This window comes from Taurulus bubalis, assembly GCF_910589615.1.
Source record: "Taurulus bubalis genome assembly, chromosome: 1".
NCBI lineage: Eukaryota > Metazoa > Chordata > Actinopteri > Perciformes > Cottidae > Taurulus > Taurulus bubalis.
The window spans coordinates 425,733-451,100 of record NC_136589.1 but is presented as its reverse complement, the minus strand read 5'-3'; the positions used below and the strand labels follow the sequence as shown (position 1 = coordinate 451,100).

General features: G+C 50.1%; 1 protein-coding gene across 1 annotated transcript in view; it reads right to left on the bottom strand.

Moving 5' to 3' along the window:
* LOC306741702 (titin-like) overlaps positions 1 to 25,368 on the bottom strand; it is a gene marked incomplete at its 5' end in the record, with an annotated part of 162,411 nt that overhangs the window by 58,591 nt on the left and 78,452 nt on the right. The window contains 56 exons of the mRNA XM_079224017.1: positions 275 to 574; positions 704 to 985; positions 1,169 to 1,477; positions 1,826 to 2,128; positions 2,245 to 2,356; positions 2,461 to 2,648; positions 3,004 to 3,285; positions 3,514 to 3,816; positions 3,987 to 4,289; positions 4,371 to 4,652; positions 4,733 to 4,883; positions 4,978 to 5,126; positions 5,206 to 5,520; positions 5,782 to 6,081; positions 6,506 to 6,802; positions 6,964 to 7,115; positions 7,533 to 7,698; positions 8,078 to 8,225; positions 8,308 to 8,459; positions 8,597 to 8,726; positions 8,857 to 9,038; positions 9,216 to 9,521; positions 10,005 to 10,434; positions 10,651 to 10,841; positions 10,947 to 11,076; positions 11,357 to 11,541; positions 11,661 to 11,960; positions 12,044 to 12,337; positions 12,732 to 13,016; positions 13,226 to 13,403; positions 13,493 to 13,611; positions 14,295 to 14,594; positions 14,749 to 15,051; positions 15,312 to 15,495; positions 15,592 to 15,785; positions 15,895 to 16,197; positions 16,469 to 16,768; positions 17,052 to 17,330; positions 17,949 to 18,257; positions 18,434 to 18,630; positions 18,715 to 18,820; positions 19,211 to 19,510; positions 19,722 to 20,021; positions 20,176 to 20,291; positions 20,382 to 20,568; positions 20,870 to 21,166; positions 21,587 to 21,874; positions 22,346 to 22,467; positions 22,549 to 22,726; positions 22,875 to 23,022; positions 23,253 to 23,404; positions 23,682 to 23,969; positions 24,122 to 24,236; positions 24,346 to 24,533; positions 24,627 to 24,929; positions 25,019 to 25,318. Of these exons, the coding sequence (XP_079080143.1) occupies positions 275 to 574; positions 704 to 985; positions 1,169 to 1,477; positions 1,826 to 2,128; positions 2,245 to 2,356; positions 2,461 to 2,648; positions 3,004 to 3,285; positions 3,514 to 3,816; positions 3,987 to 4,289; positions 4,371 to 4,652; positions 4,733 to 4,883; positions 4,978 to 5,126; positions 5,206 to 5,520; positions 5,782 to 6,081; positions 6,506 to 6,802; positions 6,964 to 7,115; positions 7,533 to 7,698; positions 8,078 to 8,225; positions 8,308 to 8,459; positions 8,597 to 8,726; positions 8,857 to 9,038; positions 9,216 to 9,521; positions 10,005 to 10,434; positions 10,651 to 10,841; positions 10,947 to 11,076; positions 11,357 to 11,541; positions 11,661 to 11,960; positions 12,044 to 12,337; positions 12,732 to 13,016; positions 13,226 to 13,403; positions 13,493 to 13,611; positions 14,295 to 14,594; positions 14,749 to 15,051; positions 15,312 to 15,495; positions 15,592 to 15,785; positions 15,895 to 16,197; positions 16,469 to 16,768; positions 17,052 to 17,330; positions 17,949 to 18,257; positions 18,434 to 18,630; positions 18,715 to 18,820; positions 19,211 to 19,510; positions 19,722 to 20,021; positions 20,176 to 20,291; positions 20,382 to 20,568; positions 20,870 to 21,166; positions 21,587 to 21,874; positions 22,346 to 22,467; positions 22,549 to 22,726; positions 22,875 to 23,022; positions 23,253 to 23,404; positions 23,682 to 23,969; positions 24,122 to 24,236; positions 24,346 to 24,533; positions 24,627 to 24,929; positions 25,019 to 25,318 (12,981 nt within the window). The remainder of the gene's footprint in view (positions 1 to 274; positions 575 to 703; positions 986 to 1,168; positions 1,478 to 1,825; positions 2,129 to 2,244; positions 2,357 to 2,460; positions 2,649 to 3,003; positions 3,286 to 3,513; positions 3,817 to 3,986; positions 4,290 to 4,370; positions 4,653 to 4,732; positions 4,884 to 4,977; positions 5,127 to 5,205; positions 5,521 to 5,781; positions 6,082 to 6,505; positions 6,803 to 6,963; positions 7,116 to 7,532; positions 7,699 to 8,077; positions 8,226 to 8,307; positions 8,460 to 8,596; positions 8,727 to 8,856; positions 9,039 to 9,215; positions 9,522 to 10,004; positions 10,435 to 10,650; positions 10,842 to 10,946; positions 11,077 to 11,356; positions 11,542 to 11,660; positions 11,961 to 12,043; positions 12,338 to 12,731; positions 13,017 to 13,225; positions 13,404 to 13,492; positions 13,612 to 14,294; positions 14,595 to 14,748; positions 15,052 to 15,311; positions 15,496 to 15,591; positions 15,786 to 15,894; positions 16,198 to 16,468; positions 16,769 to 17,051; positions 17,331 to 17,948; positions 18,258 to 18,433; positions 18,631 to 18,714; positions 18,821 to 19,210; positions 19,511 to 19,721; positions 20,022 to 20,175; positions 20,292 to 20,381; positions 20,569 to 20,869; positions 21,167 to 21,586; positions 21,875 to 22,345; positions 22,468 to 22,548; positions 22,727 to 22,874; positions 23,023 to 23,252; positions 23,405 to 23,681; positions 23,970 to 24,121; positions 24,237 to 24,345; positions 24,534 to 24,626; positions 24,930 to 25,018; positions 25,319 to 25,368) is intronic.

Genomic DNA, 25,368 nt, shown 5'->3' with positions numbered 1-25,368 from the left:
TTGCTGATTATTGATCATTTTACTTTTGGAGATGAGATGGCATAGACATATTTCAGACCCAAAGAGTCTTTCTTACTGCTCCCTTGTTTTGTTGTGAGAAAGTGGATAAAAACAATGTAGCCATGTTAGTTGGAAGTGTACTACAGAATGAGAGTGTGCATTGCCAACAACAGTGAAGCCTTCAGGATTGGGAAGATTCACAATTTACACAAAACTATGAAAAATCATTATTTTATTTTAAATAATAGGCAACATAGTGATGACGTTTACTCACAGAGAGGATCGAGAGCCTTAATGGGTGTCCTTATCGTCACAAAGTCGCTCCTGCCAAACTGGTTCTCAGCAGCCACCCTGAACAGGTACTGGGTTCCTTCCATCAAATACATGGCCATCAGACTCAGCTTCTTATTGGATGGAGAGACGGGAACCCACTGCTCGGCGGCCACGTCCTTCTTATGCACGACGTAGTGGGAGATGACGGCACCACCATTGTCCTCGGGAACCTTCCATGTCAGGTAAGCCGACTCCCTGGTCACCTCAGAGATCACCAGGTCTCTGGGAGGAGACGGCTTGTCTGGTGTAAACAAAAGAGATTTTGGGTCAAATTTAAGCTTTTCTAAATTAAAATATAATCTTTAATAATTGTTTCTTATGCACAAGCCTGATCAAATCCCCTATTTGTGTCGGTGGATGTTTCACTTACTTAGAACAAGTACAGCAACGGTTGCTGATTTCTTTCCTGCAGCATTCTCCACCGTGATGGTGAAGTTGCCGGAGTCCGCCCGGACGCTATTGGGGATGAAGACTTTGCTACTGCTCGTGGTGACAGCGACGGTGCAATGAGAAGGAACGTCGCCGTCATTCTTCTTCCAGCTGACGGTGGGCGTTGGTACGCCCTTAATGGTGGCACTCAGGGTGATGTCGGTGCCCAGCATGGCTAGGTGGTCACGGGCCATGTTGGCGTCCAGAAGCAACTCTGGCTCCTCTGTGGGGGGAAAATGTATTTCAGTAAAGATGGTATAGCAAGTGTTACCAGTTCTAGGGATGTTTATGTCTTTTTTTTCGAATTCAATAATGATAAACTAAACTTAAAAATGAATTTGTTCTGAAAAACCTGTTGCCATGTTATAGAGAAACAACAAGGAGGAGGTGTAAATGAATCCCTTACCCAGTCTGTCATGGACTTTGATGCTCTGTTTCACATATGCAGGCTCAGATTTGCCGGCGGCATTGACGGTGAAGATCCTAAAGGTGTACTCCTGTCCATCATCCAGGCCCGTCGCCACGTAGTGGAGGTCTGGGCACTGTTCCGGGGTCTCGTTGGCCGGACTCCATTCCACAGCACCGAGCTTCTGGTACTCGACGAGGTAGCCAAAGATCCGGCCTTTCCCGTCATGACGGGGCAACTTCCACTTCAGGCTGACAGAGTCCTTGGTCTTATCGTAGGCCTCAGGGGTCACTGGAGGGCTCGGCCGCACTGTGAAGGGAACACATCCGAAACTATACAATAAAAGGTAGAAAACCTCCACACAAGCATTGTTTTAAGACTCCTTCAATTCTTAAGAGGTTGGGTGTTGCTTTAGTTTTTTATATAGTAAAATAGTATGGTGATATTTAAGGGTTAGAATATCTAAAAAGTATTTAGTATGTAGTGCAATTGTAAACAGTGAGAAATACATTTTAACTTAAAAAAGAATGAGCTAATATGGCTGTTAATGAAGCTATATAGTCATTACATAATAAAATATAATAAATACTAGTTAAAACTGCTAATGGCTAATGTTTCATCTTTGTATGGACAAATATGAATTTGCGTCGCACTGACCAATGGGATCTTTGGCGAGGATGGGTTTGGAGGGGACACTGGGGTCTCCGGTTCCCAGCTCGTTCTCAGCCATCACCCTGAACTCGTACTGACAGCCCTCCACCAAGTCCTGGACTCGGTACTGAGTGGCTGGGTACAGCGGGTCCCTGGTGGCTCTGGACCATCTCTTTGCAGTGGGCTCCTTCTTCTCCAGGACATAGTTGATGATGGGCTTCCCGCCGTCACGAGGCCGGCTCCACAGCACCAGGGCATTGGTGCCGTAGACCTCCCGGACTGTTGGCATCTCAGGGGCCTCGGGAACTCCTGCAGGGGGGCCACAGAAGAAGAACTGGGTTATCGGGGCTCAATTCAGGCTCCATGGAAGAGAACTAAAACATGACCAAGACAACGTGTGTCTGAAGGGTTCGAGCAGAACGTACTGAAGAGATCTTTGGCTCTCATCTCCTCGGACTCCAGAGGGTCACTTATGCCGTACATGTTCTCAGCAAAGATCCTCATGATGTACTCCCTGCCCTCCGTTAGCTTGGGGATCTGAGAGAAACACATGACATGTCAACAGTTCAAACCCGCACAATTGGGAAAAAAGTCTTTTGGGGTCAGGTCCACATATTTAGATTAAGACCATCTGGACCAACCTTGCATATGGTCTTGGTGGAGGCAGACGTCACCGTGGTCCAGGCTTCTCTGTTGGTGTCTCTCTTCTCGATGATGTAGTTGGACACGGCAACGCCGCCACTGTCCAGAGGAGGTTTCCAGGAGATCACCATGAACTCCCTGTGCACCTCCTCAAACACCACTGGGCCAACCGGAGGAGTTGGGCGGTCTACAGAGATGAAACCAATGACGTCAGTGTGAAATAAATCTACAGATAAGGAATCTGTGATGTTGTGAGCAAGCGATCCCTGCAACAATCAGTAGTGTCATTTTGGCACGGATGCTGAAACTCAGGTATCATATCAACTCTACTGCAGCTATAAGAGCCTGACCAGAAGCTCCAGAGTTAAAAGCTTAGACTTTTCTGATTCAGTTCCACAAAATGTGAATTTATGGCAGCATTCTTTGTGGTGTCCCTCAGGGGTCTGTGACTGGACCGCTTTAATTGCCCATCTAATTCAACGATTGAGTTGCTTTAGTAGCTTTCATAAGCCTCAATTGTCTCCAGAGTTTCACCGACATACCGACAACCGTGATGTTGCAGACCCCCTTCCTGGATCCGGTGCTGTTCTCCACCACCACCACGTATCGGCCGCTGTGCTTGCGCCCCGCCTTCATCAGGCCGAGCGACATGGTGGTCAGCGTGTTCTTGAACACGACGTGTTTGTCGGCCTTCAGCTCCTCGTCGTCTCGGTACCACGAGATGGACGGAGACGGTTTGCCGGTGTAGCGGCCCTGCAGCAGGCAGCTCTCACCCACGCGGATGATGATCGTATCGCGGAAGTCCAGCTCGATGGTCGGCGGCTCTGAAAGATAGGAAGATGAGGACAAAGTCAGACAAAGCGGTAACACTGAGGATTCTCTTCCTTCTTCTATTCATCTAAACCTCTGTATTGCATTTAGCTGTTACTGATTCATTTCGATCAGCTCGTATTCCTGAACTACAGATGTTTCAAAGTTTAGTTTCACAGATTTCTAACAGAAATTAACTCAAACTAATTGCTGCCAATCAATCTCATTAGTTTGGTCCTCACCCAGTTCGTCCCTGCAGGTGATTGGTTTGGTGGAGAATGACGGCTTGCTAGGTCCCACTTCGTTGACGGCAATGACTCTGAGCTCGTAGGTGTCTCCTTCCCTCAGGCCATCGTAGGAGTACTTCCTCTCCATCAGCTTCTCCTTTGTAACTCTGCTGAACTTGTCTTTGCCGATCATACGCGACTCCAGGATGTACATAGTGATCTCTGAGCCGCCGTCAAACTTGGGCGCCTTCCAGGTGACGCTGATCAAATCCTTGGTGACCTTGGTGACCTCGAGCTCCTCGGGGCGGTCAGGCACACCTGAGATGAGCACAAACATACAGATATATTATATCCGAACATGGCTCAGATAACTCAGAAATTAAAAATCTTCTATGATCTTAGAATTCTGAATATTCTTTAAATGTTTTTTAACGCAGAACTTTCTGCCCTTCAGAGACCAGCGGTCACCATTAAGTAACTAAACTCACTGATTGGCTCCTTAACGAGGAGCTCAGCTGCGGTCGCCACAAAGGGTCCGAGGCCGATGGCGTTTTCGGCAGCCACTCTGAAGAAGTAGGACTTTCCGACGGTGAGGCCGTGAGCCACGGCGTTCTGTCTGCTGGCGGTGAAGGACAGCGAGGTCCAGGCCTTGCGCTCGGCCTCGCGCTTCTCGATGACGTAGTTGCTGATGGGAGAGCCGCCGTCGTTCTCGGGGAAGAACCAGTTGAGCTTGCAGGACTCAGTGGTCAGGTTCTCTGCGGTGAAGGGGATGCCGACGGGCCCGGGGACGTCTGAGGGAGGACACAAAGGGTTTTACTTCCAACGATAGCAGAGAGTCTCAACACGCCTTTGATATGAAAACAGGATTTTACCCAAAACTTCCACGGTGATGTTCTTGGTCTTCTCCCCTCCAGCGTTCTTGGCGGTCAGTGTGTAAACGCCGAGGTGCTTCCTGCTGCAGGGTTTGATGACCAGAGACGAGCTGATGGCTGTCGTCTCCACTTTAGCATCGGGAGGCAGCGCGGCCCCGTCTCGGCTCCAGGTGACCTCCGGGGCCGGCTGGCCCGACACGTAGGCGATGATCCGGATGACGGCGCCGGCGTGGACCACCATCCGCTCCTTCACGGAGGCGTCCAGGTCGACCTCGGGGGCGACTGTGGGGGAGAAACGCAACGTTACTGCTTGTTCAAACTAAAGTAGATGAAACCGTCCATAGACTCTCAGTCCGACTCACTGTTTCTGTCGTTGACCTCGAGCACCTCTGGGACTTCCCCTGGCTCGCTGTTACCGGCAGCATTGAACGCAATCACCCTGAACTTGTATTTGCCGCCAGTCTTCAGACCGGCTATCACGAGTCGGGTGCCACGGATTTCTGTTTCCTTGGCCTGAAAAACACAAACATGGAGTTTCTAAAGTTGTTATCTCCGTCTCTAAAACCAAGTCCTATAATGAGATCCATGAGGATAACGATGAGTTTACCTTGACCCAGGCCTCGGTGCCCTCCTCCTTGTACTCCACCCAGTAACCGATGATCTTGGAGCCTCCATCCTTAAGAGGAGGGATCCACACCAGGTCCACCGTGGACCTTGTCCAATCAGATACCTTCGGGGTTGGAGGAGAGGGCGGGGCTACAGGAGGAGACAGACAGTTAACATCCCGCTCTGTGTATTCAAACATGAACTCGTGTGGTTTCAGTAGAACTCTTACAGATGGGGTCTCTGGCGAACATGGGGTCTGTGGGGGGGCTGGCAGGTCCGGGTCCTGCGGAATTGATGGCGGATACTCTGAACAGGTACTGTGAGCCCTCAATGAGTCCGCTGACCACGAACGACTCGCCCATGTTTATGGGCCGGATGGGGTCGCGGGTGACCCGGGTCCAGCGTTTGCCCGTCGTCTCTTTCCGCTCCAGCCAGTAGCCGGTGACCGGCGTGCCGCCGTCGTCCTCGGGCTCCTCCCAGCTGACGGTCATGGAGTCCATGGTGACGCCGCTGACCGTTGGCTTCTCGCACTGACCGGGGACGCCTGCAGGAAGGGTCGAAGGTCAGAGGAACTCAAAGCACCAGAGTGGTCAGTGGTCGGTTATCTTTGGTGTCTCTGGTGCATTCGTCCATTTAGACGTAGAAACGGGTTCTTGCATCAACGAGTACTTTCTAGTGTTATTTTCATTAAGGCTTTACTGGTTAAGTGTACGTAAACAATGTAATAGTGTTAACGGCCTTTCCATATATATATATGTATTTATAAGCTGCTGTTTGGAGTATTTCACACGGTATGGTGACTCACTGTAGAGGTTCCTGGCGACCTCGGGCTCGCTGTCCAGCGGCTCTCCGACGCCGTACTTGTTCTGGGCCATGATGCGGAACACGTACTCGTGTCCCGCCATCAGGCTCTCCACGGTCCAGAGCCGGTCTTTGGGCTCGTTGGTGACGGAGACCCAGGTCTTCCTGTTGGCCACACGCCTCCAGATGACGTAGTTCGTGATCTTGGAGCCGCCGTCATCTGCCGGCGGCAGCCAGGACAGCGTAATCCTCTCGGCGCCGATCTCCTCAAACTTGATGGGAGCGGAGGGAGGACCGGGTCGGCCTGAAACAACACCGTGATCTCTGGGTTTAGACCGAGCTTAAAATATAGACTGGGTTATAAAGGAATATGGCTAATGTCTAATAATTACAATGTAATACTTTAATGCTTTAAAAACACAATTTATAACAGTTTCAGTGACATTCAGGCTGATTAAGGATTACAAATTATCAGTTTATATTTTTTATTTACTTGAAATCTTAATCTTTTGTAAATCTTAAGGAAAATAGGAACTTTTATGACGTTTTTGGGTAAAGATCAGCAGGTTTCCATAACAACTGGTTGATCACATGATGAGACGTGTCAGGAGGCTAAATGTGAGGGTCTGTGGTCCTGTATGTGACCACAGGTAAGCCGCGGTCCTGTATTCGACCACAGGTGAGCCGTGGTCCTGTATGTGACCACAGGTGAGCCGTGGCGTCCGTACCGAGCACGTTGAGTCTCATCTCCTTGGAGGCCTTGCCGAGGCTGTTGGAGGCCACCAGCGTGTAGAGGCCGGTGTCGGGCCGCTTGCCCTGCTGGATGAGCAGCGTGCAGCTGTCGTCGGACACCATCTTGTTGATGTGCTCGTCGTACTGAACCTCCACCTTGTCGTCGGACTTGTGGGCCGGAGCCTTGAACCATGTGAGCGTGGGGAACGGACAGCCGCGGACCGTGGCCACGATGCTGATGTCGGAGCCCTGCTCCACCTCCATGAACTCCTTCAACTCGATGGACGGAGCGCCTGCAGCACAAGAGATGAAGTGTTTTACATTTGAAGATTTCTCTGCCTTCCTGTTGTGTTTTAGTGGAAGTAATGGACTGAAATTAATGAGCTGTCTCCTTAATAAAGCAGCTGGACAAAAACATTTCCCATGATGCAGCTGGATACAGTGCTGGTCTTACAGGTCTGGTCCTGGACGACGATGGGTCCGACTGTGGTGGAAGGCCGGCTGGGTCCGGCCTTGTTGTGCGCCACCACTCTGAACTCGTACTCGTCTCCCTCCGTCAGGTCCTCCACTTTGAAGCTGGTGGAGTCCACGTCTCTCCGGTTGCACCTGAAGGTCACAGGGGTCAGAAATTGAGCCTCCGACTAAACTAAACCTCAGTGCTGAAGATGTTTCACTAGATTTATCCTGAAAAACACACTTGATGTTTTATGGTCACAAGATTCAAAAGTGTTTAAAAAGTAATTTAACTGCAGGAAATATGAAAAGTTAAAAACTAAAAAGTGTTCAGGAAAAGCAGCTTCCAACAGCCCGGGTTGTAAAATCTAATCTTATTCTAGATCACACGTCATTTTTGTAAATATTAGGAAGTTGAAAATGTCAGCCTTTGATTGGTGGACAACATTTCTGAAGTAAACGGATACTAAAACCATGTGGGCCCAAACAGAGACTTGGACTTGGTCCTACTCGGTCCCCAGTTAGCAGGACCCAAGTGGACCCATGTAGACCTCTGGGGTGAAGGTTTACCTCCTCCAGGACTCCTTCTGGGCGCTGCTGGCCTCCCAGCAGAGCAGATCCACGCTGTAGTGGGTGATGGGGGAACCGCCGTCGTTCTTTGGAGCCTTCCATGTCAACTTCACGGCGCCCTTCCTCACGCTCTGGATCTTCAACCTGGTGGGAGGGTCGGGAGGATCTGCAGACAAGAAAACGCGTCATGTGATGCTGAGTCGTCTGTGGTTGGAGGTTCACTGCTGGTGCGGCTCCAGTTCTATCAGGATCAATGTGTGGCCAAACGTTTCATTTGATGGACCTTTGTTTGGGTTTGAAGTTGAGCTTCTGTCTGAAACTAAAGGCCTCTGTTTTAGGGAGGAGTTATCATTTAGCATGAATAAGACAGGATGCTAAAGTAAAGAAGAGCTATCATTTAGCATGAATAAGACAGAATGCTGAAATAAAGAAGAGCTATCATTTAGCATGAATAAGACAGGATGCTAAAGTAAAGAAGAGCTTATGCTTATGAAGAGTTATCGTCAGAAACCAGCTGGTCGGATCAGGAGAGAGAGCAGACGTACGGATTGGATCTCGGGCCCTGGAGCCCTGGGTGGTCTCAGCCAGCGGGCCGAACCCAAAGCGGTTCTCAGCCCGGATGCGGAACAGGTACTCCTGCCCGTTGATCAGGTCTGGAACCACCAGGGACTGAGCAGCGCAGGCTGGGTTCACCTGGAAGCAGCAACAGAATTGTTATTGGTTGATCAGTTCAGAGAGCATTGATCCGACCGATGTGAGCCGTAAGGGGGCGGACCTTGGTCCAGGCTTTGCCGTCCACCGTCTTCTTCTCGATGAAGTAGCTCTTCACCCTCTCGCCCCCGTCGCTCTCTGGAGGTTTCCAAGTGAGTCTGCAGGTTCCCCTCGTTACGTCGCTGACCTTCAGGTCTCTTGGAGGTCCGGGCAGGTCTGAAGACGGAGAAGCGATAATCTGTCTTCATTTTCTAAACTAGAAACTTCCTTAATTCGTCTGTATTCCTCACCATTATTACCCACAATACATTTCACTCCATGAGCACGTGGCAAGCCTTTGAATGTTTACGTACCGAGCACGTTGACTCTGACTTTGACCACCTTGTGTCCGGCCACGCTTTCTGCGTTGATAATGTATCGGCCGCTGTGGTTCAGTTTGCTCTCCGGGATCAGGACCACCGAGGTTGTGTCGGTGGTCTGCATCTGAGAGGAGACATGTTCTATATGTTACATTTCTCTTAGAGTTGTCATTCACACTTTATGAAGACATTAGATAACCATCATTCAGATATTGTACGGACAAAGCAAAGTGAACTTAAATAAATATCCAGACCTCCGAGTCGACCGGCAGCGTGTGGAGCTCGTTCTTCTTCTCGGTCTCGGCGGGTCCATCGAAGGTCCAGGTGACTTTGGGAACGGGTCGTCCGGTGATTGTGACGGGAATCCTGATGGGGGTTCCGGCTCTGCAGTTCAGCAGCTCGTGAGCGCTGATGTCCAGAGACACGGACGGCTCGACTGAAGAACAAGCACAAAGGAAACAGCTCTTTGAAGGAGAACCAACTACAGTTGGACTTTTAGTCTTCTCAGCACTCGGTACTGAGGCGTCTGGTCTCTTTGGAGATGAGAGAATGAAAGATGATTGAGGTTACAACAGGATTAATTATTATCTTGTCCTATGAGCAGCTCTCTTACTCAGGATGTCCTGAACCAGAATGTCTCCCGTCTTGGCGGGCTCTGAGTTTCCGGCAGCGTTCACTGCGTAGATCCTGAACTTGCACTTCTTGCCCTCCTTCAGGTCGGGGACGGTGATTTCGGTGGACGGGTGGAGCTTGTCGGCGGGGTTCACCCTCCTCCAATCAGGAGAGCCCTCCTCGTGGACCTCGATGATGTAACCCTTGATGGGGCTGCCGCCGTCTCTCTCTGGTGGGCTCCAGGTGAGCGTGATGCTGCTCTTGGTCTTGTCTTTAACCTCGGGGTACCCGGGGGGGCAGGGGGGTTCTGGGTGGGGGCAGACTGACTTAGCAACCAATATACAGACAAATGTCGTATAATATTTAACTAAGCACAAAATAATTCATACCCACTATTGATACAGAACACAACACTAAAAGCTTTTTCATGTTCATCTTTTTTAAGTTTTTCATGAATCTAAAGAATTTAAATAATAATGTAGAAATAAGCGAATAAAATCAGTCGGACAATTTTTTACACAAAATACAGCAACGCCTGAAAAATAAACTTTAAGTTTAAAACCTTGTCCCAGACAAAATAACGCTCTACTATCTTTGTATATAATATATAATATATATATGAGATCCATATATATATATATATATATATATAGTTGAATAACTCACAACAATACATTCAAACTGATCATTTGATCAAACTCCTGACTAAATTGATGAAGTTTTGAGAACATGAATAAAGTAAGAGGGATGCTGGTCCGAGATGAGGACCACCTCGGGGCTGAACACTCACTGCAGGGATCCACGGCGAAGCGACACTCGCTGGACTCGCAGGGCGGTCCGACTCCAGCGGCGTTGCAGGCTGCGATCCTGAACTGGTACTCGGCCCCCTCGATGAGCTTGAGCACGGTGTGCTGCAGGCCCTTCACGGACGGCTTGGTGAGCGGCGCTCGATTGACGCGGCCCCAGTAAACGGCACCGCGCTCCCTCTTCTCCAACCAGTATCCTTGGATGGTAGAGCCGCCGTTGTCCAGAGGAGGGTCCCAGGTCAGGGTCATGGTGGTCGCCGTGGCCGCAATGATTTTGGGGTTGCGTGGAGGTCCGGGGAGGCCGAACGGATCCTTGAGCTGGACTTTCTCTGAATCGCAGCCGTCACTCAAGCCGTACTTGTTCTCGGCTTTGATCCTGAACTGGTAGTTGCCGTTCAAGTTCAGTTTGTGGACCTGAAGGATCAGAACCGGGTCAGTGGAGATCACTTCTTATCTCTTTTGTTTAGGCGTTGACATGGAAACACATGGTCATGGTTTATTTCAAGGACTGTTTCTTTCTTTTTTCTTTTGATACGAATTAAATAGAAAATACAGACACAGATATATATATATATATATATATATATATATATATATATATATATATATATGATAACCCTCGGGCCTCACCCCGTATCTCCTGTCGATGAGGTTGATGGTCAGGACCTCGAAGTCGGACTTCTTCTTGCTGGCGTCCCTGCGCTCCACGACGTAGTTGGTGATCTCGCTGCCTCCGTTGTCCTCCGGGGCGTCCCAGGTCAGGTAGCACGAGTCGGCCTTGATGTCCGAGACCACGATGTTCCTCGGAGGAAGAGGACGGTCTGAGAAGGCAGGGTTGCGTCAACGTGAGGCTTGGTACGTAGAGACGGCATTACATATCAATCAAAGACCACCATGGAAACTAGGAAACGACTCGACGTTCTCACCGAGGATCTCCACCCGGATGACGTGCTCCGCTTTGCCGAAGCAGTTTTCAGCCACCAGCTTGTAGTTGCCCTTGTCCTGCCTTATGGTTTCTGGCAAAGCGATCTTTGTCCTCAGAGTGGTCCGGGTCACCTGAAGACGAGAGGGCAAATGTATCCGTTTACTCCACTTAACCCATACACAAGGTCGTTCAAATGTGCATCACAAACACAGAGACTTTAAAAGATTCAACAAAAGAACAGAGAAGAGGAGTTTTTTCTCAGGAGAATATTGAAGCAGAACATATCACTGTCCTGAAGGTAGCGCTAGAAACAGAAAGGTCATGGGGTCATCCAGACCGCCGACCACAGCGATCATTATAAGCCAGGAGAGGGATCTGGGCTGTACTTGTTGACATGAGGTCCATTCTGACCTCTTCAGTCTCCATCGTCATCTTCTCTTCGTTTTCAGGTTTCTGGATCACCACATCGTCCTTCATCCACTTGAGCGTCGGCAGAGGAAGACCCTTCACCTCCGCCGGGATGTCGATGGCCGTGCCTTTCCTCACATTGATGGCGTTGCTCTTGAAGAACTTCAGGATGGTGATAACTGGAGAAACTGTAGACAAGCAAACATCTGTCACTCTCAACTTTTCACCTTTGAGAGTTTGGCTTCACCAGAAAAATAATCAATCAAATCATTGTTTCTTTGAAGCTTTTTTGGAGTGAGTTTCATACTTTCGTCATCTTGGATCTTGACGGCGATGGGCTTAGAGAGCTCTCCGTCCCCGACCTCGGTCACGGCTTTGACGCGGAACTGGTACTCCTGGTTCTCCGACAGGTTCTCGATGGTCCCGCAGCACTCTGTGAAGAGCTTGCGGTTTGCCACTTCAAACTCGGAGCCGTCTGACCTCATCTTCTCCACGTAGTAGCCTTTGATGGGGCTGCCGCCGTCGGTTTGAGGTGGCAGCCAGGCCAAGGTGATGGTGCTCTTGCTTCTGTCGGTGTAGTGCAGCTTCTCTGGAGCAGAAGGAGTTCCTGGAGAAATGAGGAGGAATTCAGTCAATACCAAACAAATGTTCCAACAGACCTTCAGGAGTCACAAATCTCCTCGGACTTACCTTTGGGGTCCTCTGCCAGGATGGGTCCCAGGTCAGCCGGAGCTCCGTCGCCGTATTTGTTCCTGGCGATGACTCTGAAGTCGTACTCCTCGCCGGCCAGCAGGCCCTGAACGTCGCACTTGCAGGACGCCGTCTCAATGGGCTGGCGGAAGAGTTTCATCTTGGCGTCCTTTCTCAGCACCTCATAGCCGAAGATTTCACTGCCGCCGTTATCCAAGGGGTCGGACCAGGTGAGGGTGATGTTCTTCTTGGTCACCGCCACCGTCTTCAGGTCCACCACCGGTCCGGGGACGTCTACGATAACACAGGCCAGGAAAAAGGTTTGTTTCCTCTTACTGCTGCCTCCAATATCTGATTGTCTTTGAAGGCACCCATCTATGCTGTTATGACTTCTTTACAATACAATAAAATGGAATTCATTAAATGTAATCCATCCAGTGTTCTAAAGTAACCTAGATGTATTATTAACATGACTTGTTTTTAGAGACGAGCCCCAAACTGTCCTCTGGAGGTTTTAAGTTTCTCCAATAGAAAGAAGAATCTGCGCCCTTGTTTACTGGCTGTGTCACTCAGCGAATAGCAACCTTCTCTTCTGCACTACGACCTACTTCCTCCTCAGCTAGTTGTTAGTTTGTAAAACCCTCAAAAGGTCATATATTTAACTGTGGTGGATTCATTCAACACTGACCCATCACGTCCACTCGGGTCTCGGCGGTCTTCGTCCCGCTTCCATTGGTGCCAGAGACCTTGTACTTCCCGTGATCCGCCCTCACGGCCTTCTTGACGAGCAGAGTGGTGTTCTTGCCCTCCGTCTCTACGATCATGCGCTCTTGATCGATGTCTGCATCGTCCTTGGCCCACTTGACTTCGGGCTGTGGTCGGCCGGTCACCACAGCGGGAAGCCTCAGCAGCTCGCCGGCCTTGATGATGACGCCGTTCTTCACAGAGGAGTCGAGGTCCACAGCGGGAGGTTCTGAACCACAGGGACGGCAGGACGAGTCAGTCTTGGATTGAACTGTATTTAACATCTCATAACACTTCCTGCTGCTGCTTCAAGTGTTGAATATGATTTTCAGCTTGTTTTCTGAACAAGCTGAAAACATTGTTCTTGTCTTAATACCAAAAAACAATCGGACATAAAACACCCGGAGGTAAAGTACTGCCTCGTAAACCGGTCCGTACCTTCGGGCTCTTTGACGGTGACGGGTTCGGTCACACCGGGAGCTCCAGGTCCTGCATCGTTGATGGCGATGACGCGGATGTAATAGTCTGCTCCCTCGGTCAGACCGGTCACCGTGTACGTCAGCTCCTTACACCTGAACTCGGTGCTGCGAGTCCACTCCTTCTCTCCGGCCAAGACCTGGGATCAGAAAACCAGAGTTCAACACCACGGGTCAGAGGACGCATCGGCACCTTTAGACGCAGAAGCTATGAAGGAACTTCCTGCACCTTCTCAAGGTGGTACCCCAGGATGTCTCCGCCGCCGTTGTACAGCGGGGGCTTCCAGGCCACGATGACTGAATCCTTCCCAGTGTCCACGATCCATGGAGTGGGGGGGCCAGGAGGCACTGGTGGGGGAGGGGCAGAGGGGGATTAATCCTACTGATCTGAACCCATGTTGGAATGGACCACATGAGGAAACGTTGGTGTTCAGCTTGTCATTTCAGTAACGCCATTAAATCATTAAAGTGTGAAAGAAAAGAAATGAAACCAAAAGCAGTCCAACCAAAGTTAGTCAGCAGCATCATGACCGTCTCATGTCATCTTTGGTCCATCCATGTGTTATATTAAATATTTAGGCACCATTTCATTAGAATTTGGGAAGTAGCTGATTTGATGCCTCCAGTGTATTGGATAGTCTTCTAATCGGCCACAGGGGGCGCTAAGTACAAGTCAAACATTTGCTCTCATTGTTTCCATCATTGTTCCTGACTGAGAGGAGCAGAGCCAAAGCTCATAATGAACTACAGTAGCTTTGTGAAGAGGCATCATTTTGTAGTTTGGGCTAAAGTATGAAAAACACTGGAATGGTCCTTGAAGTTGTTTGATAATCCCAGTAAGCGGCCATAGGGGGGCGCTAAACGTACAGAAGAAGTCCGTTATGACCTTTCACTAATACTACGGACCTATCAAACATATTCCTCCTACATCCTGCTTCAAACAAACACATTTCCACCCGACACATGTAAACCCGTTCTGTCTGTTAAGTTCTGGTGTGTTTGAGAACACTTTTTTCGGCCTGAAAACTCACGGATGGCGTCCATGGCGACGGTGCGGTCGGTGGGCTCGCTGAAGGGCCCGGGCCCGGCCAGGTTCTCGGCGCACACTCTGAAGATGTAGGTGAGTCCCTCCATGAGGCCGCTGACCTTCACATCCAGAGAGTTCAGGAGGGCCCGGTTGACTCGGGTCCAGTGTTTGCTGTTCACCTCCTTCCTCTCGATCCAGTAGCCCAGGATCGGGCTGCCGTTGTCCTTCGGCTCGTGCCAGGAGATGCGGGCGGAGCTCGCGGTCACCTCGTGGACTCTCGGGGGGTTGGGAGCATCGGGAGGATCTGAGGGGGGCGAGACAGGACGAGGGTTCAATGTGTCATTCTCTACGCGACCACCAGGTGGTGCCAAAGCTAAGACAAAAGAGTAATTGCTTTAACATCTAATGCGTTATAACTGGTGATAATATTCTGACGTGAAGCTCCTTCCTCTTCTTACCAAACTGGTTCTTGGCGACCACCGGCTCGGAGACACACGGTGGCCCGCAGCCGAACTTGTTCTCGGCCGTGACCCTGAAGATGTACTCCTTCCCCTCGATGAGCTTGGTGATGGGGCAGCTGGTGCCCTTCAGCGTGGAGGTGACGGTGATCCAGCCGACCTCTTGGTTCTTGTTGTCCTTCTTCTCCAGCATGTAGTTCAGGATCTCGGAGCCGCCGTCGTCCTCTGGAGGCTCCCAGTTACAGACGACCGAGGTCTTCCTGATCTCGTCGAAGGTGAAGTTGATCGGAGCGCCGGGTTTGTCTGCAGCAGAACAGAGTCGTTAATCTCAGGAGGATTCAAGCTGAGATTGAACACATTTAAATGAATTTCATTTTACAAACTGAACCCTGAAAACAAGTTAGTGATTTACATTTTGTCCAAATATGCTCCCTCATTAAAAAAAAAAAAGAACTGCAGCCAATTCGATTCAGCGCATCTTTCTCTTTTCATCATTTCATCAGTTTAATTGTCGCATGAGGACCAAAGTGCCGCAGAAGTCATGTGACTCTCTGAAGACTCACCCAGCACGTTGACCACGCAGCAGGCGGTGGCGACGCCATGCGTGTTCTCCACCTGGATGGTGAAGTCTCCGTGGTCGACTCTGATGGCGTCGCGGATCATCAGTGCAGACTGACCCCTCTGGGTCTGATCCAGACCCAGACGCTCACGCATTGGAGTTAAAAACTCCTCCTCTGGTTCAGGAACCTGAAGGGGATAAAGGAAACATGTATTAACCCTTTACTCATATGTCGTAGTGCATCAAGCGTTCAGGACTCGTATTGTCCCTCCGAGGACACGAACCTTGGTCTTCTTCTTCTTCTTCTTCGCCTGGGGGACTTTCTTGGTTGGCTCTTTGGTGACATCCTCGTTGTTCCTCAGCCAGCTGACTTTGGGGTACGGGGAGCCGGAGATGAAGGCGTCAATGCGGATCTCCTGGCCCTTCTTAACGCACAGACCAGACTGCACGCGAGCGTGGAGGGTCACTGTCGGTTTTTCTGTAAATGGAAGAAAAGTTATGAAATGCAGCTCCTTGTTATCTCAAGTTTTAAAGCTAAATACCTTTTCAGCATGTCAGTAATTGATTTTTTCGGCAGGTTTTCTTACCGACGGGGTCTGCAGCCTTGATGAGCTGAGTGCTGCGGGACGGCTCGCTGACTCCGGCGGCATTCTCGGCTCGGACCCTGAACTGATACTCCACGTCCTCCGTCAGGCCCGTCACCACGTAGGAGAAACCGGGGACCAGGCTCGGGGTGACCCTCTCGTAGCGGTCGCCATCTTTCTCCATCTTCTCCACGATGTAGCCCTGGATGGGACAGCCGCCGTCGCAGTCCGGAGCCTTCCAGGTGACTTTGATGGACTTGGATGTCGGGTCTTGAGCCTCCACCTGGATTGGTGGGTCGGGTTTCTCTGTGGAGTTGATGTTAACAACAGATAGTAAATGTCTGAGGTTTTTGGGTTGACATAACCCTTGAGTATATGTTTCATCTCATTTAATTGATGGGGTGATCCTATTGGTGCCCAGCAGGCTCACTCAAAAGAAACATCCTTAAAGTTATGGATGATTCAATGTGATGTCAGGTCTCTAAAGTATTTACCATTCACAGATCTAGTGGATCTGTGAACTCTACCTGAGCAACATGCTAACGGAAGCATGCTAACATGCCCTCTGAAAACTTACGCTTGACTTCCTCTGTGATGACCGGGTTGCGTAGCTCCAGATGTGCTCCAGCTCCGACCTTGTTCACGGCCTTCACTCTGAAGTAATACTCGCAGTTGACGTAGAGGTCCTTGACGGTGCAGGTCAGGACGTCCTCTCCCGACGTGACGGGCATGTAGGTCTTCTTGGAGGCTTCTCGGCGCTCCAGGGTGTAGCTGACAATCGGGGTGCCTCCGTCGTCCTCCGGGGCTCCCCAGCTGATCTGGCAGGAGTTCTTGGTGACGTCGCTGGAGGTAATGTCTTTACACTGACCGGGAAGGCCTAGAAGAAAGCATTCATTTGTCAGAGGATGAGGCTTCCTCGTCTGTTTCTAGTGAAATACATCCAGAAAGTGTGCTAATAACATGCTGAATCATGAAGTCCCCCAGCTCAAGACTTGGTCTGTCATGTTAAATCTAATTGAATCCCTTGGTGTGAAACTCTGGAGCCGGCGTGTGAACCGGTTTTCTAAAAGACATCTTGACTGGACTGCATGAGTTCAACGACGTACAAACAAAGTACTGCGTTGTATCTCCAGAGAACGATCATACGAAGCTCTTCCTACCGATGACTTTGACGTTGACGGTGCCGGTGGCGGCCCCCAGACTGTTCTCCAGGGTGATGGCGTAGGCGCCGCCGTCGGCACGTGTGCACTTGAGCAGCTCCAGGTGAGCGCTGTTCATCTCCACCGTCATGGAGAGTCGGTCGTCTGCCTTACACTCCACCGCGTCCTTTTGCCAAACCATCTTGGGTGTGGGGATCGCCCTGTAGGGGACGTTCAGGTGCAGCTTCTCGCCTTCAACCACGACCACGTCCTGCGCCTCCAAATTCATAGTCGGAGCACCTTTGGACCAGAGGACAGGATTAATATTCATAACTGGTCAATGTTTTGATTAGACTTCTTATGCTGCGTTCACACCAAACGTGTTGCGAATATTCGCTTTACTCGCGTGAGTTTACTCACTCGACTATATGTGGTTATTCGCACCATTCGCGCCTGAAAGGGGTCGTGACTTATCGCCGTAAAAACAGTCACCGTTTCCTCCATCCACCATGGAAATAACCACTAGTTCTGCTTTATAGTTGTTGTGTAAACTCCACACACGTGGGAACATCAAACTCCATGGTGTCTGGGTTCATAATATTAGCCGTAGTCCCACAACAGCGTCTGAATGAAGCCGCTGTGAGCGCTCCTTCAGGACCAGCAGCAGTTTGATTCAGCGACGGCAGGACGGCGGTGATGACGGGCGGAGCTTCTCAACGCTGTTTGGCTTACGCCACGCACATTTTTTACCCGAGTTGAAATATTTAAACTCACTCAAATGAGGCGAATAACGCACCATTCGCGCCGCGTTATTCGCATCTGTGCATTGACTTTGCATGTAAACTACTCTCGCTAATAATTTGCAACGCGTTTGGTGTGCAGCATTAGTTCCTGAAGTTAATTAATGTTGATGCTTACAGTCGGGATCCTTGGTGAAGACCTTGTCAGAGATCTCGGAGGGATCGCTGACGCCAATAGAGTTGATGGCACGGACCCTGATGACATACTTCTTCTCTGGTTTGATTCCATCGTCAATTCTGAAATTGAGCTCTTTGATAGGTCTGTTGTTGACCCTTAGCCACTTCAGCTCGGGACGGGCCTCGGCCACCTCCACATGGTAGCCGGTGATCGGGGCGCCGCCATCTTTGGCCGGAGGCTTCCAGGTGACATTGATGTGCTCCCTGCTGGCGTCGGGGATGGTCACTTCCAGAGGAGGAGAAGGAGCGCCTGGAAAGAGAGGAGGACGTCAGAGTTTACATCTGAAATAAATATATATATATATATATATATATATATATATATATATATGTGGACGCGCCATATATATATATATATATATCAGATGTAAACTCTGACGTGCTCCTCTCTTGTGTGTCTGCAATGAATATTTGATGGATTCTCACTGGTTGCATCCTCGATGGTGAGGATCTCGGTGGGTTCACTTGGATCTCCGACTCCGGCCTCGTTCTCGGCTCTGACCTGGAACTGAACCTCAGAGCCTTCGTCCACGTCCGTCACCTTGAACTGAGTCTGCTTGTCTGGAGTCTTGCAGCACTTCAGCCAGCGGGTTCCCAGCTTCTCTTTCTTTTCAATCACGTATCTGAGGAGCAGGTTACTCTGTTACTCATGGATCGAGACTTCATAGTGGTCTACGCAGTAGTTTTACAGCAGTTTATAGTCTTACTTAGTGATGGGTCTTCCACCGTCGCTCTTAGGAGATTCCCATTTCAGCTCCACGTGTCTCTTGGTGACCTCCACCACCGTCAGGGCATAAGGCGGTCCAGGAGTTGCTGCAAAGAACATGACAAACATTCATATTTAGAACAGTTTGTCTGAAGCGTCTTGTCTCAATCTAGATCAAAGAACACGGAGTCTAAAGAACTGCTAGAATCCGCAGGGACCACCCACATATCAATGTGATCATTTTGGACTGCCCATTGACTAAGAGTCTCTCAAAGAAGCCAGGCCCTGAAGAATATTAGCTAAAGAGACTAAACTGTTGTTTTGACCAGACTGTAAACACATTTTTACTTTTAAGGTGGAGGTGAATGAAGATCGACTCTTTTGGAGCCTTTAATGGCCATTTGAGGAACTGCAGTTTCAGGCACGTTTGACTTCTTTTCTCAACCCCCTAGTTGCCGCTTGACAACCTGTGATGCAGATGACTGTTGAGAACTTACTGAAGGTGTCTTTGGCGAGCACGGCGTCCTCCAGCTCGCAGTATTCACCCGTCCCCACGGCGTTCTCGGCGGCCACACGGAACACGTACAGCGAGCCTTCGTTGAGCGGCGTCACCGTGTACTTCAGCTCCTTCACGGTGGTGTCCACCGACTGCCAAGCCTTCCGCCTCACGTCCCTCTTCTCCACCACGTAGTTGGTGATGGGCGAGCCTCCGTCGCTGCTGGGAAGCTGCCACTTCAAGTCAGCGTTGATCTTGGTGATGTTGGCCACTTCCAGCCACTGAGGAGCCGCCGGAGGGTCTGTTGAAGAGAAAAAGGTGATTGAAAGTTTAATTGTTTCAGTCCTTAAGTCCTGGCCACACATGTTTTGTGTCGAGGTTGATTTTTTTATCACTGATAAAAGGACGAAATCTAATATTTTGTCCAAGGAATTATAGGGTATGTCGATATTTAATCTGATCTTCTGTCAGACAGCAGCTCACCCGGCCACTGCCCCCCAGTTTGCACTTACACAGTCTCTCCTTGCAGACCACGGACTCGCTGGGCTCACTGGGTTCGCTCTCGCCGGCCTTGTTGACGGCCTTGACCCGGAAGGAGTACTCCTGCTTCTCTATCAGGCCCTGCAGCTGGTGCTCGGTCTGAGGAACGTCCTCTGCGATGCGGATCCATTCCTCGCTTCCGGCTTTTTGGAACTCGATGATGTAGCCTTCGATCTTCGCCCCGCCATCGTGCTCCGGTCTGTTCCACGCCAGCAAGGCCGAGGTCTTGCCGACGTCTCTGATGACGGGTTTGCCAGGAGCCCATGGGGGATCTGAAGAAGAGTGCAGCGTTGTTATAAACATCCGAAAACTCTTCCAATCCTATCACTCCTACAATATAGAAGCAAGTCAAGTGGAACAGTCCTCAATACATTGATGACAGCAGTTTGTCACTGAACCAAAGTACAGGGTTGACATGCGACGTACCGATGGGGTCTTTGATGAGGACCGGATCGGTCTCCACGCTCGGTTTTCCAGGTCCGGCCAGATTCTCAGCCAGAACCCGGAAGCTGTACTTCTTCTTGGTGGGGAGTCCCTTCACCCTGCAGCCACATGGAAGCAGGGTCAGAACAATATTCACATGTTTCGTTCACAAACAAACATCTTGAACCTCGTTGGCTGCGATTATTTACCTGAAGGTCGTGTCCTTGATGGGCAGTTTGTTGCATCTGATCCACTTGTCGCTCTCTGGATCGAACTTCTCGATCCAGTATCCAGTGATGGGACTGCCGCCGTCCTCATCTGGCTCGAACCAGGTCAGTGTCACAGCATCCTTGGCGATGTCGGAGGGAGTAACTCTGGTTGGAGCACCAGGGGAATCTGAAACAGGTAGAAAATAAGCATGAGTAATAGCATTTGATTTAGGGTATGATTTAAATGTAATTTATTCTCATTATTATCTACCTAAGATCTGCCTCATTGCCAGTGTTTTGTACATTTTGTAAGAAGAATCCAAAGTACGGTTTACATTTTGTGCTACCAAGTGCTGTCATCATTTCTAGTATTGAATTTAAGAATAAATGTTAATTTAATGTGTAATGTGATTTATCTTTAAATATGAATATATCACGTCTTAAAAAGGAACTATTTTGATCGGTAGCGAGGCTGCAAAACAACTCACCGAAGGAATACTTTGCAATGATGGGCACGTGCTCTGCAGGTGCACCGATGCCGTACTGGTTCTCAGCGCTGATCCTGAAGACGTACTCCTTCAGAGCTGTGAGCTTGCAGGCCTTGAAAGTGGTGTGTTTCACCGTGGCCGACAGCTTCACCCACTCCTCTTTGTCTGTCAGCCGGCTCTCCACGATGTAGTTGGTGATGGGCGAGCCGCCGTCGTCCCTGGGCGGGTTCCACGCCATGAGGCACGACTCGTTGGTTATGTCGGAGATGTCGAAGGCGGCTGGAGGGCCGGGTTTATCTGAGGGGGGGATGCAACATGAAAATGACTCAACATGTACATCCCGGTGGGTTATGTCTCACGTTGAGACATTTCTACAGTTACAAGACCTTAAAATGAGCTTAACATACTGCATTTAATATTAATATGATTGAACAAGTCTACAGAATTATGTTCCCAGTCTGTATTGTTTGTTTTATTTAGCATGTGTTGGTATGGCTTGTTTAGCTTCTTAACCAAAAAGTAATTTTCTGACTTGAGATGACTTGAGAGGACTTTGAGCTAACATGCTAACAGCTAACTAGCTGGCTGCTTAGATCATCCAACAAAGAAGTCCATTGGGCTGTGTGCTGATTGATTGATTTATGGTCTGCTGGAAAAGCAGCTCGTCATAGTTTGGGATCCAGGTTTCATAGACAGATGATAAGCTAGTATCCGTACCAAGGATGTTGACATCGATGGTGGCGGTGGCGCGTCCACAGGGGTTGACCGCCTCGATGATGTAGGTGGCGGTGTCTCCTCTCGTGGTGTTGCCTATGGACAGCTTGGAGTGTCCCGGCTGGGTGTCAATGGTAATGCGGTCATCCGCCCGGAGCACCAGGTCGGCCTTGGTCCACTTCACCCGGGGATCAGGCTTTCCTTTGACGTCGGCTGGAAGCTCGATCTTGGTGCCGGCCCTGGTGGTCAGACCGGCCAGCAGCTTCACATCCAGCTGGATCTCTGGAGGCTCTGTTAGAAATGTTTAGAAGAAAAATGTAAGAGAGAACAAATGTGGAGGGAAGCATTTACTCAACAAAGCTCATCCTGTGTAGAAAATGTTCCTCCAGGTCCCCTTAATCTTAATCCTGGTTCCTTATCTCTTCCTTCAGGTCCCCTTAATCTTAACCGTGGTTCCGTTACTCTTCCTTTAGGTCCCATTTTACTCCTTCGTACATATTGTCAAACGTGTTTCTGGTGCTGATTGAAAAGGCTTCTGACATTACTGTTGAGGAAGTCTAAAACTGAAGGCAAGACGTGTTTCATAGAGATCCTTTAAGTTCTGTTTGAATAAAGAGTAATGTCGAGAGATTTATCTCCCATTGATCCCAGTAACCCGTAACCATTTAACTTTGTTGCTAAACCCCCCAAGGCTGTGTTTCCCCATCCTGTCCTAGTCCCGCTGACACCATGCAATACTATTCCTGTTCCAAGCGGTCCTACCTCTGGCGTCAACGGCCTGGATCTCATCGGTGGCCCTGCACGGCCGGCTGGCTCCCAGCTTGTTGAACGCTCTGATTCTGTAGGCGTACCACTGGCCCTCGATCAGGCCGGTCACCTGTAACCTGTGAGCACAGAACAAGTTTCATACGACTGTCCCGAAATATAGAGCATGACGCAAGTGGACCCGAACCAGCAGGTCTTACTTCAGTTCAGGGATGGGGTCGCCGCAGGGTTCCCACTTGTCGGTACCGCGCTGACACTTGTCCACCACGTAGCCTTTGATCGGGGCGCCGCCGTCGTACTTGGGAGGCTCCCAGGACAGGAAGATAGTCTTTGCGCTCTTATCGCGCCACTTCAGGGTCTCGGGAGGATCGGGTACAGCTGGAGGAAGGAAAGACAGGATGTAGATAAGACCTGCTGTAAACTTTAAATCTAGTTTTCTCAAAAACAAAGGACATCGGTGCCCTTGTTTGTAGCTCTGGTGTCATGGAGTCGGCTTCACTCAGAGTTTATCAGAATAAATACTCACTGGCGGGAGAGGACACGTTGACGGGCTCGTCGATGTACGCCGGCTCTCCGGGTCCACACTTGTTGCAGGCGATGACGCTAAACAGATACTCCTTCCCTTCAATCACATCTGTTATCGTGTGCTCCAGGTCCAGGATGCCGGCGGCCACCTGGAAACACAGCGCCGCAGTACTGACGCATTAACACAAGAGCTACAGAAGACTAAAATAACACATTCTTTGCACTTTTTGTGGCTTTCAAAATCCTTTTTTCTTTTTGTTTATACATAATGTTTAATTGATTTGCAGGAAAATGTGATTTAAGTTTCTGTTGTAGTGCTTTATTTGGGGTTTGAGAGTTTTAAGCCTATGCTGCGTTCAAAGGTAAAAACAAGGTGTACCTTGGCCCAGGTCTTGCGAGACACTTCCCTCTTCTCGATCTGGAAGTGGGTGACTGGACTTCCACCATCGTGCTCCGGAGTCTCCCACATCAGGTGGACGTGGTGACGGGTGACCTCGGCCACCTTGAAGTCCTTAGGAGCACTTGGGCATGCTGGGAGAATAAAGGTAGAAAAAAGTAAATTAACAAGAGCTTTACAAAGTAAAGCATAAGAAAAGTGGACCAAAAGGGTTGTTGTTGACTGGACGCTTTACCCAGCATGCATTGGGTAAGGTGCGGGATTTACCCTGAAGAGGTTGTTAGTGAAGCATATCAGGGTTTCAAGAGTTTCTACATTTTCTTTGCTTGTCAAAAGTCTTTGTACCATAACAAGTTCCTTGTCCATTTGTATTATTATGAAATGTCTGTTTTAAATTAAAGTTGTTGTTACCGATGACGTTGACGTCGATCTCTCCGAAAACGGACGAGACGTCGTTCTCCAGCGTCAGGCTGTAGGTGCCTTTGTCCGGGCGGACGCTCGGCGTGACCGTCAGCTCTGTGTACGCGGGCTTCGTCACCATGGAGACGCGCTCGTCAGCGGTGGTCAGCTCCTTCTCTTCGAAGGTCCACTTGGCGACGGGCGTTGGGTATCCGGTGATGGGGACTCTGATGGTGAGAGGCTGAGGGACGATCACCTCCAGGCCGTTCCTGAAGCCACTGAGGTCAAAGGTCGGACCGACTGCCAGGAGAGAAACATTTTCATTTAGTTAAACTGCCATCTGGTGGATTGTGTTAGTCAGCCTGGCAAATTCTGAACATCTTTGAATGGAATCTAAAATAACATGATACTGATTCAAACAACACATTTAAGTCCCATGTGTCTGTTCGTACCGTGAGGGTCGTCAGCGAGAAGCGGTCCGAGTTGCTCGGCTGGATCGGATAAGCCAGCAGCGTTCTCAGCACAAACTCTGTAGAGGTACTTCTGACCCGGTTTCAGACCGGACACCTGAGGAAAACAACCAAACAATACAAACAAGTCAGCTCCAGGAACCCCCACAGCTGAAAGATCAAAAATGGGAAACGGATATTCACAAAACATGAAGATGAAGCCGTACCCGGTAGGAGAGGTCAGGACACAGTCTGGCGTTGCAGCGGAGCCACTTGTCGGTGCCATCGTCGCATTTCTGAATAATGTATCCGGTGATCATGCTGCCGCCGTTGCTGGTGGGCGTCTCCCAAGTCAGCGTGACCGCCGTCTTGATTTGGTCGCTGAAGTTCAGGTTCAAAGGTGGGCTCGGCCGCTCTGCAGGCGCAACATGAAAGGTCAAAGGAATTCGATCAGGTTGTTTCCGGGCATGACAACAAACAAACATTCAATTTGCTGGTTTTCACTCACCGATGGGGTCCATGATCTTGACAGGTTTGGTGGCGGCGCTGGGCTTGCCGATGCCGGCCTTGTTCTCGGCTCGGACCCTGAAGATGTACTCCTTGTTCTCCACCACGTCGCTCAGCGTGGCCGAGCGGTCGTTGGCACCGCAGACCATGGCCGCCTCCCACTTCACGGCGGTCCTGTCGCGGAGCTCAATCACGTAGGCGATGATCTCTGAGCCACCGTCGTTCTTGGGAGGCTCCCAGGTAACGGTGGCACCGAACCTGTTCACTCCGCCGACGGCGACGTCCTCCGGAGCATCTGGAACATCTGACGGTAAAAAAACAAACGCATGAAGGACTTGATTGAAGTGAGGAGACGGTGTGCGATTGCAAGTGGGACCTTTGATCGTTTCTTACCAAACTTGTTCTTGGCCTGGACGGCGTCCTCGGTGGCAACGATGGGTCCGCTGCCGACTCGGTTTCGAGCGCAGACTCTGAACAGGTACTTGGAGTCCTTCTGGAGGCCGCTGACACAATACTCTGGAGTATCGGCACGGCCTGTAGCCAGCGTCCAGGCCTTACGCTTCACGTCGCGTCTCTCCACCACATAGGCGACGATCTTGCTTCCGCCGTCGCTCTCAGGCTCCTCCCAGGCCAAACTGACCTCACCGTCAGCGGTGTCGACCACTCTCAGGTTCTTCACGGGGCCGGGGACGTCTGAAAACAACCAATGTGACATTTAAAAACGGTTCTGACCCCCACAGATA